The 20,065-nt window shown below is 49.9% G+C and overlaps 1 protein-coding gene across 2 annotated transcripts in view; it reads right to left on the bottom strand.

The window, feature by feature from the left end:
* LOC129706580 (uncharacterized) overlaps nucleotides 1-20,065 on the bottom strand; it is a 108,095-nt gene that overhangs the window by 27,968 nt on the left and 60,062 nt on the right. For both annotated transcript variants that reach the window (XM_055650933.1, XM_055650932.1), the window contains exon 9: nucleotides 12,721-12,852. In XM_055650933.1, coding sequence (XP_055506908.1) covers nucleotides 12,721-12,852 — 132 coding nt within the window. The remainder of the gene's footprint in view (nucleotides 1-12,720; nucleotides 12,853-20,065) is intronic.

Below are 20,065 nucleotides of genomic sequence, written 5' to 3'. Positions count from 1 at the left end.
ATTCCCACCCATTGATTTGGACTGCACTACTGATATTGGTGTAGAGCAGTTTGATCCAATTTCGGATTCCCTCCCCAAAACCCATTTTAGAGAGCACGTCCCTCATGTACGTGTGCGATATCCTGTCGAAGGCCTTCTCCTGGTCCAAGCTGACTAGGCAGGCATCCACCCGTCTGTCCTGCACGTAGGCAATGGTATCTCTCAGCAGCGCTAGGCTGTCTGAGATTTTCCTGCCAGGTACAGCACAGGTTTGGTCCGGGTGGATTACCCGTCCCAGAGCAGACTTGACCCGGTTGGCGATGGCCTTAGACAGGATCTTGTAGTCTACATTCAACAATGTTATGGGTCTCCAATTCTTTATATCCTTCCTCTCCCCCTTCTGCTTGTAGATTAGGGTAATGCTGCCTTTCCTCATGGAGTCTGACATGGTGCCTGCTAGAAGCATGTCGTTGTACACTACCAGCAGGTCCGGGCCCACCCAGTCCCACAGAGCCGAGTACAACTCAGCCGGTAAACCATCGCTTCCGGGAGTTTTACTCGAGTCAAAGGAGCGGATGGAGCCAGTCAGCTCCTCTAGGGTCAGTGGTTGGTCTAGACTCTCCCGCTTGCTGTCCTCCAAGACCTCCGTGATAGAGGACAGGAAGTTCTGGGAGGCGGTGCTGTCTGTGGCCTTTCTGTCATACAATTCCGTGTAAAAGGATTTGCAGACCCTCAGCATGTCTGTCTGCGAGGATGCTACCGAGCCGTCCTCCTCCCTAAGGCTGTTGATCACAGAGCTCCCCCTGTGAACCTTATGGAAGAAGAAACGTGAGCACGTCTCATCCTGCTCCACATGGCGGACCCTAGATCGGAAGATGATCTTGGAGGATTCAGAGGTAAAGAGCCGAGCTTGCCGGTCCTTCACCTCTCTAAGTTCCTCCCTCACATCCACCCCCCTCGACTGCAGAAGGAGCAGTTGTTGCAAATCTGTCTGGAGTTGACACAATTCCCTCTGACTCTGTCTTGCTTTCTGAACCCCTTTGGCTATGAAGAACCTCTTAATGTTCTCCTTGGTTGCAGGACTTGTTAAGGCTGGGGCATGACCAATACATATGGATAAGAGAGACTTCAGAAATTTTACATTTAACACAGAATGGACTAACCTCAGGGTAAAAAGTAGATAATTTGGCTTTTGAGATATGAGCCCTGTGTACCACTTTGAATTGAATCAGACAGTGACGAGCACATAGAGAGGTGGAATTAACCTGTTTAAGAATGGAACTCCATGTAACTTCTGAAAGAGAGGAACCCAAGTCTTCCTCCCATGCTGCCTTGAGCTTGTCCATGGGAGCGCGCCTTAGGTCCAACATCCTGCCATATAAAACTGAGACAAGTCTATTCTGAGATGGGTTTAAAGAAAGAACTGTATCAACAAGGGTCGTGTCTGTTGGTATAAAAGAGCTGGGCAATTTATGGAACACATAATGTCTTGTTTGCAAGTATCGGAAAAAATCTGACTTTGGAAGATTTAATTTGTTGCTTAATTGTTCAAATGATGCTACAGTGTTACCCATAAGCACGTCCTTGAAGCGCACAATACCCTTCCTATGCCATTGCTTAAAGCCCGGGTCCTGAGTTGATAGTTTAAAAAGGTGGTTTGATGCAATAAGGCTCAGTAGAGAAAAGTTATGCAACCCAAAACATTTTCTGAATTGAACCCATATCCTCAAAGAGTGTTTAACCACTGGGTTTTTTACAGATTTAATTGAGGGAAGTGGAAGTGATGAACCAAGTAGTGCAGGTATGGACATATTATCATCTGGGTGTAATTCCATGGCTACCCAGTCAGGGCAATCGGGCTGGCTGTGAAAGAAAGACCAAAATGCAAGGCAGCGCAGGTTAGCAGCCCAATAATAAAAACGAAAATTTGGGAGAGCCAGACCACCAGCAGCCTTGGTTTTTTGAAGGTGGGTCTTATTAAGACGAGGCCGCTTAGCTCTCCATATATAGGAGGAAAGAACTGAGTCAAGATGGTCAAAGAAGGACATAGAAACATAGAAATTAGGTGCAGGAGTAGGCCATTCGGCCCTTCGAGCCTGCACCGCCATTCAATATGATCATGGCTGATCATCCAACTCAGTATCCCGTACCTGCCTTCTCTCCATACCCTCTGATCCCCTTGGCCACAAGGACCTGGGGATAAAAACTGGTAGAGCCTGAAAAAGGTACAACAATTTTGGCAAGATGGTCATTTTGATTGAATTTATCCGGCCGACAAGTGACATTGATAACGGTGACCACTGTGTTAGCGTCTGGTTTAACAGAATGATAAAATTCTCTTTGAAAAGATCCTTGTATTTCCTTGTAACTGAAATGCCCAAATATGAGAGCTTGTTTTTTTACAATTTTGAATGGCAAATTGGTAAGATCCGAGGGTTGTACTTCATAGTTAATGGGAAACAGTTAGCCTTTTCCAAGATTTATCTTATAACCTGAAAATTGACCAAAATTATTGAGCTGTGACATAGCAGAATGCAGAGAAGTGCCTGGGTTTGAGACAAAAAGCAAAAGGCAACTTCTGTGTTCAGCTCCCCCCTCCCCCTTCCCCCCCCCCATCCCCAGGTACTTTCCCCTGTAACCATGTGAGATGAAATACCTGTCCTTATACCTTCTCCCTCAACTCCATCCAGGTGCCCCAGCAGTTCATCCAGCTGAGAAAGAGGTTCACATGCACCTCCTCTAACCACATCTATTGTATCCCAATGTGGGCTCACATCTATTCCCGATGTGGGTTCCTGCACATTGGGGAGGCCAAGTGTAGACTCAGTGACCCTTTCGCTGAACACTTGAGCTCACAGGGCCTATTAGATCTCCTAGTTGCTAACTACTTAAATTCCCTTCCCATTCCCATTCTGACCTTTCTATCCTGACTCGACGCCATTGAGGCCACACGCAAATTGGAGGTACGACGCCTTATATTTTGCTTGGGAAGCTTATAACCCATTGGTATGAACGTTGGATTTCCCAATTTTAGGTAACTTCTACAAATGTCTCCCATTCCCTCTCCTCTCCCCTCCCCTCCACTCCCTCTCGTCCCCCTTCCTCCACTAAAAGTCCATTAACAGCTCCACAGTTCGCAACTATGTATCCCTCATGGTCTCACACCTGTTTGTAGCCAACAATCAGCCTATCAGGGAACCTCCTTGCCTGATGTCATCTGGTGCCAGCCCAGATTTGTCCTTGTTTCTTTCTACTCACTTCCATTTCTCCCCCCTCCAGTCAGTCAGAAGAAGGGCCCCGACCCAAAATATCACATCTATTTTTCTAGAGATACTGTCTGACTTGCTGAGTTATTCCAGAATTTTGTGATAAATCTTCAGTGAAAATATTGCAGGACGTTATCCTGACTTTACCCAGATAAAGAATTGGCCAAGATAGACTGGCAAATGATTCTTAAAGGGTTGACGGTGGATATGCAATGGAAGGCATTTAAAAACTGCATGGATGAACTACAACAATTGTTCATCCCAGTTTGGCAAAAGAATAAATCAGGGAAGGTAGTGCATCTGTGGATAACAAGGGAAATCAGGGATAGTATCAAAACAAAAGATGAAACGTACAAATTAGCCAGAAAAAGCAGCCTACCAGAGGACTGGGAGAAATTCAGTCGCGCAGAGGAGGACAAAAGGCAAAGGGAAAATAGATTATGAAAGAAAACTGGCAGGGAACATAAAAACTGACTGCAAAAGTTTTTATAGATATGTGAAGAGGAAAAGATTAGTTAAAACAAATGTAAGTCCCTTGCAGTCAGAAACAGGCGAATTGATCATGGGGAACAAGGGCATGGCAGACCGATTGAATAACTACTTTGGTTCTGTCTTCACTAAGGAAGACATAAATAATCTGCCGAAAATAGCAAGGGATCGGGGGTTAAATGAGATGGAGGAACTGAGTGAAATCCAGGTTAGCCGGGAAGTGGTACTTAAGGAAGTAGCCGCAGAAATAGTGGATGCATTAGTGATAATTTTTCAAAACTCTTTAGATTCTGGAGTAGTTCCTGAGGACTGGAGGGTAGCTAATGTAACCCCACTTTTTAAAAAGGGAGGGAGAGAGAAAACGGGGAATTACAGACCAGTTAGTCTAACATCGGTGATGGGGAAAGTTCTGGAGTCAGTTATTAAAGATGGGATAGCAGCACATTTGGAAAGTGGTGAATTCATTGGACAAATTCAGCATGGATTTATGAAAGGTAAATCATGTCTGACGAATCTTATAGAATTTTTCGAGGATGTAACTAGTAGAGTGGATAAGGGAGAACCAGTGGATGTGTTATATCTGGACTTTCAGAAGGCTTTCAACAAGGTCCCACATAAGAGATTAGTATACAAACTTAAAGCACATGGTATTGGGGGTTCAGTATTGATGTGGATAGAGAACTGGCTGGAGACAGGAAGCAAAGAGTAGGGGTAAACGGGTCCTTTTCAGAATGGCAGGCAGTGACTAGTGGGGTACCGCAAGGCTCAGTGCTGGGACCCCAGTTATCTATATTACTAAATCTCTGTTCTTGACCGCTTTTGGCCTTCTGTGCTGCGATTTCCGAGAGAACGCCACCACTTATGGCCGTCATTTTTGGCCACCTTGCTCAGAGCCCCCCTCCGCCTCACGTGTGCCGAGGATTTTTCCCATCGATGAAAAATGACAGAGATATTAATGTTTTTACACAATTCCCCATTCTCTCTGCTGCCCCTGCTGGAGGGAGATGGAGGGACTATAAAACCAGGAAGTGGTGTGCCTCAATCAGTCTCTGCAAGTGGTGTGCCTCAATCACTCTGCAACATGGAGGGCACTCTGAGCTCTGAATGACACTGAACAAATTTCTTCACACCTGTGAGTAAGTACCCTTAATGTGGTTTGAAAATAAAATATGGTTAGTTTGAAATAAAAAAGCACTGCCTGCAAATGGTTGTTTGGGGGGTTTGGGTTCGTCTCTCTCCCCACCTCTCTCTCTCCCTATCCTTCTCTCTTTCTCTCTCCCCCCTGTCTCTTTCCCTTTCTCTCTCTCTCTCCCCTCCTCTCTCCTCTCCCCCCTCTCCACTCCTCACCCCCCTCCTCTCCTCTCCCCCCACTCTCCTCTCCTCTCTCCCCCCTCTCCCCCTCTCTCCCCCTCCCCGCCTCACCTCTCCCCCCTCGCCTCACCTCTCCCCCCCCCCCCCCCCTCTCCTCTTCCACTCCCCTCTCCCCCCTCCACTATCCCCTTCTCCTCTCCCCCCTCCCCTCTTCCCCCATGTCCTCTCCCCTCTTTTCCCTCCCCTCCCTCCCCTCCCCCACCGTCCCTCCCTAAACCCCCCTCCCCTCCACACACCCCTACCCCCTTCCCTCCACCCTCCCTGCTCCCCAACTCTCCCCCTCCCCTCACCTCACCCCTCTCTCAGCACACCCTCTTCTCCCCCTCTAAACCCCTCCCCCCCCCTCCCCCCTTCCCCCTCCCCCCTCTCTCCCCCCTCCTTCACCCCCTCTCCCCCCCCTCTCCATTTTCACCCTCTCTCCTCCCCCTCCCCCACCTTTCCCCCCCTCACCAACCCTTCCTCTTCTCCTCCTCTCCCTCTTGCCCCTCTCTCTGTGTTTCTGTCTCTCTCTCTCTGTCACTGCCCCTTCTCTATCTGCTCTAACTCTCTACCCCCGCCCCCTCCCTCTAGATGTGACTGCAAGTTGGGGGCTATGCGTCAGTAGATAGGGTGGTTATGGGGTAAAAGGAGCGAATTAATAATATTAATATAACATCAAGGGGGTTAATTAGCGTGAGTGCGGGGGGGGTTAGTTAGTGTGTGAGACGCTGCATGCCGCCTCCCCCCCACAACCACACGTTGGGGGAACAGACCCAATGGGTCTGCACTTGGTCTAGTTTACAATATATATTAATGATCTGGATGAGGGAATTGAATGCAACATCTCCAAGTTTGCGGATGACACAAAGCTGGGGGCAGTGTTAGCTGTGAGGCGGATGCTAGGAGGCTGCAAGGTGACTTGGATAGGTTGGGTGAGTGGGCAAATGCATGGCAGATGCAGTATAATGTTGATAAATGTAAGGTTGTCCACTTTGGTGGCAAAAACAGGAAAGTAGACTATTATCTAAATGGTGGCCGACTAGGAAAAGGGGAGATGCAACGAGACCTGGGTGTCATGATACACCAGTCTTTGAAAGTAGGAATGCAGGTGAAGCAGGCAGTGAAGAAAGCAAATGGTATATTAGCATTCATAGCAAAAGGATTTGAGTATAAGAGCAGGGAGGTTCTATTGCAGTTGTACAGGGTCTTGGTGAGACCACACCTGGAGTATTGCGTACAGTTTTGGTCTCCTAATCTGAGGAAAGACATTCTTGCCATAGAGGGAGTACAGAGAAGGTTCACCAGACTGATTCCTGGGATGGCAGGACTTTCATATGAAGAAAGACCGGATAGACTTGGCTTGTACAAGCTAGAATTTAGAAGATTGAGTGGGGATCTTATAGAAACTTACAAAATTCTTAAGGGGTTGGATAGGTTAGATGCAGGAAGATTGTTCCCGATGTTGGGGAAGTCCAGAACTAGGGATCACAGTTTAAGGATAAGAGGGAAGTCTTTTAGGACCGAGATGAGAAATTCATTTTTTACACAGAAAGTGGTGAATCTGTGGAATTCTCTGCCACAGGTAGTTGAGGCCAGTTCATTGGCTATATTTAAGAGGGAGTTAGATGTGGCCCTTGTGGTTAAAGGGATCAGGGGGTATGGAGAGATGGCAGGTACAGGATACTGAGTTGGATGATCAGCCATGATCATATTGAATGGCGGTGCAGGCTCGAAGGGCCGAATGGCCTACTCCTGCACCTATTTTCTATGTTTCTATGTAATGGAAATGTAGTGGAACTATGCAGGCATTATAAATATAAACTGAGAATTGGTAATTCGTGATGCGTTATTAAAGCTGATTTCTTTATTGTCTTTGTTCCAAACAAAAATATGTCACCAGGTAAGATGAAACTGGTGCTGTTGTGTCTTCCCAGCAAGTTCTCTTCGAGGCAGATTGCAGCCTTGGGTCATGTGCTCTTGCATGAAATCAAGATAGGTAACAGCCCTCAATATTTCAATATTTAATTAAATTCTACCATGTTCCTGAAGTTTTCAATGGTTTTGAAAAAGCCTTTATAACAAAAGAAGCCATATGGATTTGTAAAAGTCCAATAGTGTTTTCTTGTTTTCCATCACCCCCCCTCCCTCCTCCTTTTCTGATGTCTTGATAAAAGAGTCCACCCCAAATCCAAAGATACCAGGGGTTTTTTCAGGAACTACCAACTGGAATAATCAATATAAATCCTTTGGGGTCATGTGGGTGCATTACCTATGATATTGAAGTGGGACCTGAGTATCAAGCAAATAATGCTTTAATCGTAATGCACTATACAGCTCCCAAAACCACACGAGAGGCACGGGCATTCCCGACCCTATATATATCCCCAGGGAAGCCCCGTGACCCGCGCCAACCGCCAAACCAAGTCACGTGACCCAACCACTAGTGCTGAGGGTTCGCACCACGCGTGGCTAACCACCAAGGACCGCCACAGGAGCCCCCCCAGAACTAGAGGCACGGAACCGAATGGGAAGACGAATGAGGCGGCCGGAACTTGTGCATATGTCCCCACGCACAGGGTAACCGGCCAGTACAGACGAACTTGGTAGTAACCCAGATGGCGGACGCCCCCGACGAAGAGGCTGGGCCACCTGCACTGGCTCGCTAAGGTCCAAATGGGCCGGCTTCAAACGAGCTACAGACACTGCCTCCCGCCGACAACCCATGTCCAAGACAAAAGTAGTAGGCCCAAAAGGGATCCTCATATGGGCGCTGCAAAGGCTACCTGCGAGCGTCGCAGCACAGAAAAACATACGATCAGTCCATGAGAGCTGGCGGCACATGGGCAGGAATCACACCATGACGAGATGTTGGGACAGGAGACAGAGCGCCGACCCTCTCCCGCAAACGGACCAACATAGATGACGGCAGCTCCCTGGATGCACCAGTGGCCAGAAAAAAATCCCCGGGATCAGTGAGCGGGACGCCAGAGACTTATTCAGCTGAGGACGAAGCTAAATCTTCCTTTGGGGCGGTCCGAATACCCAGCAAACCCACGGCAACTCATCTATCCATTTGGTGCCGTGAGGTACGTCTTCAAAGCGGCCTTGAGATTGCGGTGGAACCGCTCCAGAATGGGGATAATACGTTGTCGTGTGGTGAAGCTGTGTCCCCAACAGGCGAGCCATTGCAGACCACAGCTCAGACATGAACTGGGCCACCCGGTCCGAGGAAATGTCCAGCAGCACCCCGAAACGGGCAATCCAGTGGGCCACGAGGTTTTTGGTTCTTCTTGGTTCTTGGTTCTTGGTTCTTGGGTCCTCCAAAATATTCCAACTGGAATTTAAACTGGAGGTGGTGAAGGGAGGGATTAAGCCAGAAAGGGTATAAATCAATCAATCAATCAATCAACCTTTATTGTCATCTTGCAAGCAACAAGTACAGTGCAAAATGAAAAGACGTTTCCCAGTGAATAGCGGAGCCTCGCACATGAAATTTAAAACACTTCTCACATAATAACACTGAAAAAACAATCCAGTCCCTGATGGAACAGAATAAATAGTTAAAATCAGGTAAAAAACACAATGTTAAAAACAGTAAACCAATCATAAAAAAATGTCCGGGGCCGCTGATTTGAGTGGCCAGTGCCAGTTATTAAAGTGTCCGTGCCAGCCGCAGAGTCAAGTCAAGTGACTGTGAGTGCAGAGTGACTGTTTAGCAGCCTCACAGCCTGTGGTGGGAAGCTGTTTAGCAGCCTCGTAGTCCGGGCTTTGATGCTTCGATATCTCTTGCCTGATGGCAAGAGATCCAGGTGTGTGTGGAGGGGGTGCAGTTTGTCCTTGGCAATTCTCTGTGCTTTCTTCAGACAGCGGCTCTGGAACAGTTCTTGTACCGAGGGTAGGGAGACGCCAATAATCCTCTCTGCTCCCCTCACTACCCTCTGCAGAGCCTTCCTGTCCGAGCAGTTGCAGGTGCAGTACCACGTATTGATGCAGTACGTGAGTACAGACTCCACCGTGCCCCTGTAGAAAGTCCTGAGGATGTTGGTGGGGAGTGAGGCCTGTTTTAGTTTCCTCAGGAAGTGCAGTCGCTGATGGGCCCGTTTGACGGTCCCAGTGGTGTTCCTGGACCAGGTGAGGTTGTCCGTTATCTGCACACCGAGGAACTTTATGCTCTCCACTCTCTCCACTGCAGTGCCACTAATGTTGAGCGGTGTATGCTCTGGCTGCGCCCTCCTGAAGTCGACAACCATCTCCTTAGTTTTGTCGACTATAGAACACACACTATAGAATTTAACATAAAACATCCCCACTCAGCAGAATCAAAGTTTCCCACTGTGTGGGAAGGCATCAAAGTCAGTCGCTTCCTCCACAAGGGCGCGAGGACATGACAGGGCAGAAGTGTCCACGAGCGGAATGGCCTCCGGTCACCGCGTAAAACGGTCCCCCACCGTCATAAGATGGGAGACACCCCGGGATGGAGGCAGCGGCCCCACGATAGCCACGTGAACATGGTCAAAGCGCCGGCGAGGCACTGCAAACTCCTGCATTGGCGCCTGGACGTGCCGCTGCATCTTTGATGTTTGGCAAGGATGCACGCCCGAGCCTAACGACCAACTTGTTTCCGCAACCAATGCCACATGAAACACGCACCCACCATTGCAACCTTCGCATGGATAGACGGGTGGGCCAACCCATGAATCATGTCGTAAATCCAGCGGCTCCAGGCAGCTGAGACAATGGGCTGGGAACTAGCGAATGGCCTCGACCCTGTCCGGGAGTGGAACAGCACAGTTTTGCGTCACTCGGTGGCCCCAGAAAATTGAAGGCACGGAGGCCGAACTGGCATTTGTCGGGGTTGATGACGAGGCCATGCTCGCTGAGGTGCTGGCAAAACAAACGGAGGTGAGCACAATGCTCTTGCCGTGACCGACTAGCCACGAAGATATTGTCCATCAAAATGAATAGGAAATCGAGTCCCAACCTACGGTGGCCATCAGGCATTGGCAGGCCTGCGCTGCGTTCTTCGTTTTTAATATTTTTTATTATTTTATACAATTTTTTAACAAAACAAACAAAAAATAAATAAAAGCTGAAAAAGACAACAGGAAAAAAAAAGGAAGGAAAAAAAAATATATATATATTTTATATAAATATAAATAAAAAATATATATATTTTATATAAATATATATATATTTTTTTTTTCTGCGCTGGGTTCTTAAGGCTGAAGGGCATATGCAGGAACTCAAACAACCCGAAGGGGATGATAATAGCCGTTTTGGGCACGTCCTCAGGCCGCACGGGAATCTGGTGGTAGCCCCAGACTAAATCGTCCTTCGAAAAGAACTCACCCCAGCCAGATGGGCGGAGAAGTCCTGGATGTGGGGAATGGAGTAGCGATCCGCGATAGTGGCATAATTCAGGTGGCAATAGTCGCCACAAACCTTCCAGGCCCTGGAGGCCTTCAGTACCATGTGCAGTAGGGAAAGCCCATGGGGTATCCGACCACCGGACTATTCCCATCGCCTCCATGTTGCGAAACTCCGCTTTGGCCACCTGGAGCTTGTCGCAAGGCAGCCTGCGGGCACAGGCATGGAGCAGTGGTCCCAAAGTCAGAATATGGCGCACCACACCATGTTTCGGGCTGGCCGAGTGGAATTACGGAATCAAAATTTCAGGAAAGTCCACCAAAATTTGGGCGCAGGAAATTGACGCCCAGCAATGGCTGGGACACGTCTGCAACGGTGAAAGGCCAGGTGATGTGGGAAGAGCCAAAGATAAGCGGAATGGTGCGGACGCCGTAAGTTTGTATGGTGCTGCCAATCGCGACAGTTAATGGGGGCCCAGAACGAGTGTCCACCCCTGATGGGCTGACTTCCGCCCCTGTGCCCACCAGGAACCGTCATCCTGCGCACCGGTCCCATGCATATAAACGGTGTATCTGGCCGACCGCCGAGGTGATCACTGGCAGCCGGCCCCGGCATTTCCCCGAAATGAACAGGGCGAGCGGTATTGGCGGGCCGCAGAACCCCAGCATTGGTGGTAGAAGCACCACTTCTTCCTACCGGCTTCTCCCAGAGCAATAGACTCAGCTGAGCCCCCGGTGGGCGCAGTCCTAGGTCGCTGTGCCTTCCAAGGTGCTGTCAACAGCACCCTGAGGGAGTTCCGGGTCCGCTGGGCTCCGCAGGGTGTTGAATGTGTCCTCAATAAGGATTGTAACATAGTTGTATAGTAGTTTATTATGGATACATGTTTGTATTGTATTATGGTGGTGGGTTCTGGCTTGTTTTATTGTAGTGTAAATATTATTTTTAATAATTGAATAAAATTTAAATTAAAAAATTTTTAAAAAGGTGCTGTCAACACCTTATCGAGCGAACCTCTGTCCTGCCGTCTGGCCAGTCACAGCTCGTCTGCACGTTCCGCGAGCTGCAGGGCAACTTGCCCCTGAAAGGAGCAGGCGGATGTCGTCGGGCAACTGCTCTAGGAAGGCGTACTCAATAAGCAGGCCGGGCCGGTGGCTTACGGTCCCCAAGTCCGCCTATGTGGAGTATCCACACCGCTCGCTCCAGGCGGCTGAGCCCGAAAGTGCGGAGAAGCAGCGCCTTGACGCCTTCGTATTTGTTGGCCACTGGCAGCTCGCAAAGGTAAGGCACCAACCGACCAGCCTTCCTGCTCAAGCGCGTCGACGACAAAGAATTAGCGGGTGTCGTCGGCTGTGATCCTACGGATGTGTAATTGAGCCTCCGCTTGCTGGAGCTGCACCTGGGGCTGCGAGGTCGAGAAGACTGGCAGCTAAAGTGCGACCGCGTTTTGTTGGGCCTGGTCGGAGGCAACGGCAGGTTGAGCGCTAGCGGCGTCCATTATTGCGATCCAAACCAAGTCACGCGACCCAACCCCTAGAGCTGATGGTTCGCACCGCTCGTGGCTAACTACCAGGGACCACCACAATATACATAATACACAAGATAATGTACAGTTAGTAACTCTCATGTAGCAATCCTTCTGCATACTTTACTTTAGACTTTATTTTACATACAGCGCAGAAACAGGTTCTGTGACCCACCGAATCTGCGCTGACCGCGATCACTCCCGTATACTAACCTACACATTCTAGGGACAATTTTACAACTTACTGAAGCCAATTACCCTACAAACCTGTACATCTTTGGAGTGTGGGAGGAAACCAGAGCACCTGAAGGAAACCCACATGGTCACAGAGAGCATGTACAAAACAGCACCTGTAGTCAGGATCCAACCCAGGTCTCTGGCGCTGTAAACCAGCTCATCCTGGTACACTACTGTGCTGCGCATCAACTTTCTCTTCAAAGGTCATAAACAATTAAATCTCCTGTGTGAAATCTACAGTTTCATTCCGCTTATGCAGTGTTTTTTGTAAACTACATTTAATTTTTCAACACGAAGTGTTATTAATTATTACTGTTATTTCTGTCAGATATATTATTGTCCATTATATTATGTGATAGAGTTACAAGCACATAATATGTCATTTCCGGAGTTAAAATATATTGAGCACAATTGTATTTATTAAAAAATCCTATCATTTGCCATATCTTCTACAGAGCAACTTTCTACGTTTCTTAGCCTGTGGTTAATAATGATGGGAAAGCAGCTTACCACAGGGGTGGATGTTTTGGTGGTTCTAAAACTTTGGTGTCATGATCTATTGATGATATCATTGTTTCAAAGTCCATTTCAGGACTAATATCAAGGAGTTGTAGTATGGCACTCATTCTGAGTGTACGATTTCTGTTGAGATGAAAGAAATTAATTTCAACCCAGATTTCTTCAATTAAGGTGTCTAAAATATTTACTCCAAATCAATGTTAGGATGAAAATCAAGCAGGCCAATATTATAAAATACTAGACCAAGTGGGACATGTTGGGCCCCGTCCCCAACGCAATATTCCACCACTCACCCATAGCCCCCAACTGCGCAGGCGCGTCTGATGGGTTCCCGTTCGGACACCAGAAATCCCCGTTGTGACGTGAGTCACAGCAACCCTCCCCTAACTGTGCCTTGCCATCCCTCTTCCTACCCCTATCCTCCTTCATTCCCCATCATCCCGCAGCACTCCCTCCCCCTCCTCCACCCTCCCTCTCCTTTCCCCTACCATCAGTCACTCCCCTCCATTACCCCTCTCCCCTCCCTACCTCACTCCACACCTCCCCCCTATCCCACTCCCCCACACTTCCCACCCAATGCCCCCTCTCCCCCCCCACTCCCTACCTCCCCTACCCCTCCTCCTCCCCACTCCCCCACCCTCTCACCTCCCTACCCCTTCCTCACCCTCTATCATCCTTCTCCCCCACTCCTGACCTCCTCCCTATCCCCCCACCCCACAATGGAAATCCCATTTTTTTTTTTGTAAATTAAACTTAATTTAAATGAATATCGGGATCCCATTGTGACGTCAATGTGCATGAAAATGGAAACATTTGAATAAAACGGAATTTACGTAAATGAGATTCAGGATCCCTTTTGTGACGTCATTATGTGCTAACTGTCACTGCAGCTGGAAGTGAATGTTGTCTAAGTGGGGTTTTATAAAGTTTAAAATGTGAATAAAATGAAAAATATACCATCAATCTGACAATGGTGAGTAAGGTGGGACAAAAATCGCAGCACTATCGTGTACTGTTTAGGCATAGTTTCAGGGTTACACACACACGCTCACACGCATACAAACAAACCAAATGAGAGTTTTAGTAATATACTAGACCAAGTGGGACTCGTTGGGTCCCGTTCCAACGCAATTTTCCACCACTCACCCGTTCCCCCGACACAACCCATTCCACCAGCGCAATATTCCACCACTCACCCATAGCCCCCAACTGCACAGGCGCTGCTCATCCCCAGCACTCCCTGCCCCTCCTCTTCAGCCTCCCTCTATTTAAACTTTAAAAAATTGACTTTTTACTTAAAAAAAATCAAATTCCATGTGCCCTGCCCCTCACCATTACAATGTTACAAATGACAGGACTCCCACCTCCCAGGGGTCGCAACAGACGCAGCCCGCACTCTGCTCACCCCGCACTTCAGATTTCAGCCTCACGCAGCAGCTCCCGATCCCACTCCGACTTCACTAAGAGGCTTCACTCGAAGGGGGGTGGGGGGAGGGGGGTGGGGGGGGGGGATGTGGGGCGGGTGGATGTTGGGGGGTGGGGGGGAGGGTGAGGAAGGGGGGGTGGGAAAGGGGGGGATGTGGGGAAAGGGGGGGTGTGGAGAAAGGGGGGGTGGGTGTGGGAGGGGGGTGGGGAAGGGGGAGTGGGGGAAGGGGTGAAGGCGAGGGGGGTGGGGAAAGGGAGGTGTGGGGAAGGGGGGGTGGGGAAAGGGGGGTGTGGGGGAAAGGGGGGAGGAAGGGGGGGGTGTGGAGAGGAGAAGGGGAGGGGGGAAGGGGAGAAGGAGGAAGGGGAAAGGGGAAGGGGGTGTGAGGAAGGGGGTGTGGGTGGTGGCAGCAGACGCAGCCAACACTGCTCAACCCGCACCTTCAGCTTTTGGCCTCACGCACCAGCTCCCGGTCCTACTCACTCAGAGGCTTCCGGTTCAAGTCAGCTGCTTCCGGCTCGTTGTGCTGGTTCCCGCAGAAGTAGACCTGCTCACTTTCCGCAAGCTGCTTACTCTCCGCACACTGCTCACTCTCCACAAGCTGCTCTCTGCCCGCACGCTGCTCAACATACTCCGCTGCTTCAGCTTTTTATTCACCTCGCCGCTGTGATTGATAGCAGGTGCCGGAAGGGGAAGTTTTTACAATTTTTAAACCTTCATAACTTCTGTATTATTTCACCGATCAGAACAAAACTTATTTAGCTTGCAGCAGAGGAGAATGGTGAGTAAGGTGGCGAAAAATTGTAACGCTATGGGTGATCATTTTGGTGCAAATTTAAAAACAACGCAAACAGGAAGAGGACAAGATGAGAGTTTTAATAATTGTATAGACTAGACCAAGTGGGACCCAATGGGCCCTGTTACCCCAACACAAAATTCCATCACTTACCCATTCCCCCTACGCATCCAGTTCCCCAACGCAATATTCTACCACTCACCCATAGCCCCCAACTGCGCATGTGCGGCTCATTTCCCTTCATCCCCAGCACTTCACCCTCATTTCCCCTTATCCCCAGCTCTTCACCCTCCCTCTTCTTTCTCCTCTCCTCCTCCCCTCCCCCACTCCCTCCCTCACTCTCCTTACCCCTACCCTCAGTCACTGCCTCCTCCCTCCATAGCCTCTCTCCCTCCTCACTCACCTCCCCATCCCACTCTCCCACTAAACACAATGTTTAAATAACATTTATCATCCTCCCCTCCCCCCCCCCCCCCCACTCCCTCACTCTCCGTACAACAATGTAACAAATCTCTCTTTGCACTGGGAGTCCTGTCATTTGTTAATATTGTAACCGGCAGGGCAAGTTTTAAAGAGTAAAGTGAATTTTTTTGTTTAAAATGTGAATAAATTGCAAAATATAACATCAATCTGATGGGAACACTGCTGTGTTTTTGAAAATTAAGTTTTTTTTTAAATGTAAATGAGATCCCATTGTGATGTCATTGAAGGGAGGAACACTGCTGATAGGCAGTTTATGTAAATGAGATCCCATTGTGACATCATGTACCGCTAACTGCCAGTGCAAGTTCAAATGATTTTTGACAAACTGGATTTTGTAAATTAAAAAATGTGAATAACTTGTAAAATATACCATCAATTTGAACAAAACTTGATTAAAAAACACAACATAGGACAATGGTGAGTAAGATGATCCACAATTATAGCGCTATCATGTACTGTTTTGGCGTAGTTTCAGGATCACACTAACAGACAGACAGACAGAATCACAGACATAATAACAATATTACATCACTCACCCGTTCCCCAACGCAACTCCGTCTCCCCAATGCAATATTCCACTACTCACCCATAGCCCCCAAATGTGCAGGGGCGTCTCATTTCCCCTTATTCACCATCCCCCCTTTTAAACTGAAAAAAAATTCAATTGCACGTGCTGCCAAGAAAAAATTCAGGGCTCAGTGTCCTGGGATTTGCAACATTGTAGCTGGCAGGGCTACGATCTCATTGTGACGTCATAGCTCGAACTGCCAGTGCAGATGGAAGACATTTTTCTCAAAGTAGGATATTGTAAAGTAAAAAATGTGAATAACTTGTAAAATATAACATCAATCTGAACAAAACTTTGATACACCACACCACAGGACAATGGTGAGTAAGGTGGTCCTATTGTGTACCATTTTGGCGAAATTCAGACCATGAATCACACACGCTCACTCACAGACAGAATGAGAGTTTTAATAATATATTAGACCCGTTCCCCAAAGCAATATTCCACCACTCACCTATAGCCAACTGCGCAGGTTGGGCTCATTTCCCCTCTCTTCTTTCCCCTCTCCTCCTCCCCACTCCCAATCCCTCCCTCACTCACTCCATAACTCCTCTCCCTTCCCTAACCACCTCATATCACTCTATCCCCCACCCCCCCAACTCCTCACCCCTCTATCCCCCCCACTATCCCTCACCTCCCCCACTGCCCTCCTCTCTATTCCTCACTCCCTACCTCCCCCACATACCCCTCCTCTCCCTCTATTCCCCCACCTCCCCATTGTCCCTCCTCAACTCCCCCACTCTCTCTCCTCACCTCTCCAGGATCACGAAGTTGCAGCTCCACTCCCTCAGCCGTGGCTGAGGACCCATTGGGTGCCCTTTGCGATGTAAAGACACGCACAGAAACTCTCCCCCAACTGCGCATGCGCGGGTGTGGGCGCTGTTTTAAGTTATTTTTTTTAAACGATAATAACTTTTAAAATATATCGTCAATCTGAACAAAACTTGTATCATTTACAGCACAGGACAATGGTGAGTAATGTGGGGCAAAGATCGTAGCGGTATCGTGTACCATTTTTGCGCAAATAGAGGTACAGCGCAAACCTGCAGATAACAAGATGAGTTTTTTAGTTATAGATACTAAACCAAGTGAGACCCGTTGGGTCCCATCCCCTCAACGCGCAATTGTGGGGGGGGGGGGGGGGGGGGGGGGGTGTCTGCGGCCTCACCCACATTCTAACCCCCCCCCCCCCACACACATACTAACCACACCCCAAACACACACACTAACCACCCACCTTGATATTATATTAATATTATTAATTCGCTCCTTTTATCTCATCCCCCGCCCTATCCACTCATTCATAGCCCCCAACTCGCAGGCGTGGCTACAGAGGGAGAGGGATGGGGTAGAGAGTGAGGGCAGAGACATAGGGCAGAGACAGAGAGGACAGTGGGCAGAGACAGAGAGGGCAGAGAGCTGATACAGATAGGGCAGAGACAGAGAGGGCAGAGACAGAGAGGGCAGAGACAGGGAGGGCACAGGGCAGAGGGTAGAGGCAGAGAGAGGGCAGTGACAGAGTAAGAGAGGGTAGCGACAGAGGCAGAGAGAGGGCAGAGGCAGAAGCAGAGAGCGAGTGCACAGAGGGAGGGGGCACCACTCCACCACTCACCCATATGTCCCAATACTCACCACTCCCTAGAGAGGAAGGGGGCAGAGAGGGAGGGGGAAGAGAGGGATGACCCGGGGACCGGACCGGCCACTCCAGTGCAGGGCCCAACTTGCTCATTCAATCTGCGTCTTTTGAATAACTGGGGAGGGGGGGACGGAGGGGAGGAGGGGTCAAATTGACCAAATTTGTGAACGGGGGTGGGCTAATGTACCTCGAGGAAAACTTTGCATGTGCGTTGACAGCAGCTGCATTAATCCAGAGTGGCGGGGGGGGGGCAGGACCACAAGGAAAGGCATTGTGAGGTCAGCAGCTGGGCAACCTTAATATTTTTAAAAATCTCAGTTTGGTGATATATTTTAGTAAATATCTCGGGGAATAATGGACCAAATTTATAGAGGATTAGATTATTGAAATCATAAGGACATTTTCTACCAGAAGATGTAAAAAGAGGGGGCAGAGAGAGAGAGAGGGGGCAGAGAGAGAGGGGGGGGGGCAGAGAGAGAGGGGGGGAGAGAGAGAGAGGGGGGGCAGAGGGAGATAGGGGGCAGAGGGAGAGGGGGAGCAGAGGGAGAGATGGAGCAGAGGGAGAGGGGGGCAGAGGGAGAGATGGAGCAGATGGAGAGAGAGGGGGCAGAGGGAGAGATGGGGCAGAGGGAGAGATGGGGCAGAGGGAGAGATGGGGCAGATGGGAGAGAGGGGGGAGAGGAGAGAGGGGCAGAGGAGAGAGAGGGAGAGAGCAGATGGAGAGAGGGGGCAGAGGGAGAGATGGGGGCAGAGGGAGAGATGGAGCAGATGGAGAGAGGGGGCAGAGGGAGAGATGGGGGGCAGAGGGAGAGGTGGCACAGAGGGAGAGATGGGGGAGATGGAGAGAGGGGGGCGAGGGAGAGACGGGGCAGAGGGAGAGATGGGGCAGAGGGAGAGATGGGGCAGAGGGAGAGATGGGGCAGAGGGAGAGATGGGCAGAGGGAGAGAGATGGGCAGAGGGAGAGATGGGCAGCAGAGGGAGAGAGGGGCAGAGGGAGAGATGGGGCAGAGGGAGAGATGGGGCAGAGGGGAGATGGAGAGATGGGGCAGAGGGAGAGATGGAGCAGAGGGAGAGATGGAGCAGAGGGAGAGATGGAGAGATGGGGCAGAGGGAGAGATGGAGCAGAGGGAGAGATGGAGCAGAGGGAGAGATGGGGCAGAGGGAGAGATGGGGCAGAGGGAGAGATGGAGCAGAGGGAGAGATGGGGCAGAGGGAGAGATGGGGCAGAGGGAGCAGAGAGGGAGAAGAGGGAGAGAGGGGGCAGAGGGAGAGATGGGGCAGAGGGAGAGATGGGGCAGAGGGAGAGATGGGGCAGAGGGAGGGAGGGAGAGATGGGGGAGAGGGAGTGAGGGGGCAGAGGGAGAGATGGAGCAGAGGGAGAGATGGGGCAGAGGGAGAGATGGGGCAGAGGGAGAGATGGGGCAGAGGGAGAGAGGGGGTAGAGGGGAGACGGGGCAGCGAGGCAGAGGAGGGAAATGAAAATGAGTTGTTTTGCCTGTCCTGTGCTTGAAACTGAAATGGAAATGAAATTAGTTGTTTGGCCTGCCCTGTGCTTAAAACTGAAATGGAATTGAAATGAAATGAGTTGTTTGGTCTGCCTAAAACCGCTAATTTTGGCCCACAAGACCCCTATTAGCCGAGAAACCACTCCCTTTTGCCCAAGATGCCCATATTAGCCCAGCAGGAGCATTTTGGCCCAAAAGGCTCATGCCAGGTCAGGAAAAGTCCAGAAAAAAAAAGCTTCACTGAGATTTCACTACAATTTTTTTTTTAAAGAGCCCCTTTGGCCCATCAGGCCTGTACTAGCCCAGGAGGGGTCCCTTCGGCCCAACAGTAAGTATTCCCCTTGCAGGTATTAAACCTCACCCCAGTATTTTTCTCCCTCCCTTCATTGGCTCCCTGTGAGATCCAGGCCAGGATAGACTTTCCTCCTTCATTGCTGTGATCTGCAAAAAAAGATGAAAAATTGATTCTCCACCCTCTCTCTCTTCTCTCTCGCAGTCTCTCAACTGTTGTGGGCAGAATTTCTGGCAGTTTCTGAGCTGCCAGCTCACCAGGCCCGAGTGACTGAGCTGCCAGCTCACCAGGCCTGAGTGACTGAGCTGCCAGCCCACCAGGCCTGAGTGACTGAGCTGCCAGCCCACCAGGCCTGAGTGACTGAGCTGCCAGCCCACCAGGCCTGAGTGACTGAGCTGCCAGCCCACCAGGCCTGAGTGACTGAGCTGCCAGCCCACCAGGCCTGAGTGACTGAGCTGCCAGCCCACCAGGCCTGAGTGACTGAGCTGCCAGCCCACCAGGCCTGAGTGACTGAGCTGCCAGCCCACCAGGCCTGAGTGACTGAGCTGCCAGCCCACCAGGCCTGAGTGACTGAGCTGCCAGCCCACCAGGCCTGAGTGACTGAGCTGCCAGCCCACCAGGCCTGAGTGACT

Source organism: Leucoraja erinacea, chromosome 2, assembly GCF_028641065.1.
Source record: "Leucoraja erinacea ecotype New England chromosome 2, Leri_hhj_1, whole genome shotgun sequence".
Lineage (NCBI taxonomy): Eukaryota > Metazoa > Chordata > Chondrichthyes > Rajiformes > Rajidae > Leucoraja > Leucoraja erinaceus.
The sequence above is the reverse complement of the archived record's forward strand: the minus strand, read 5'-3'. Positions and strand labels throughout refer to the sequence as shown.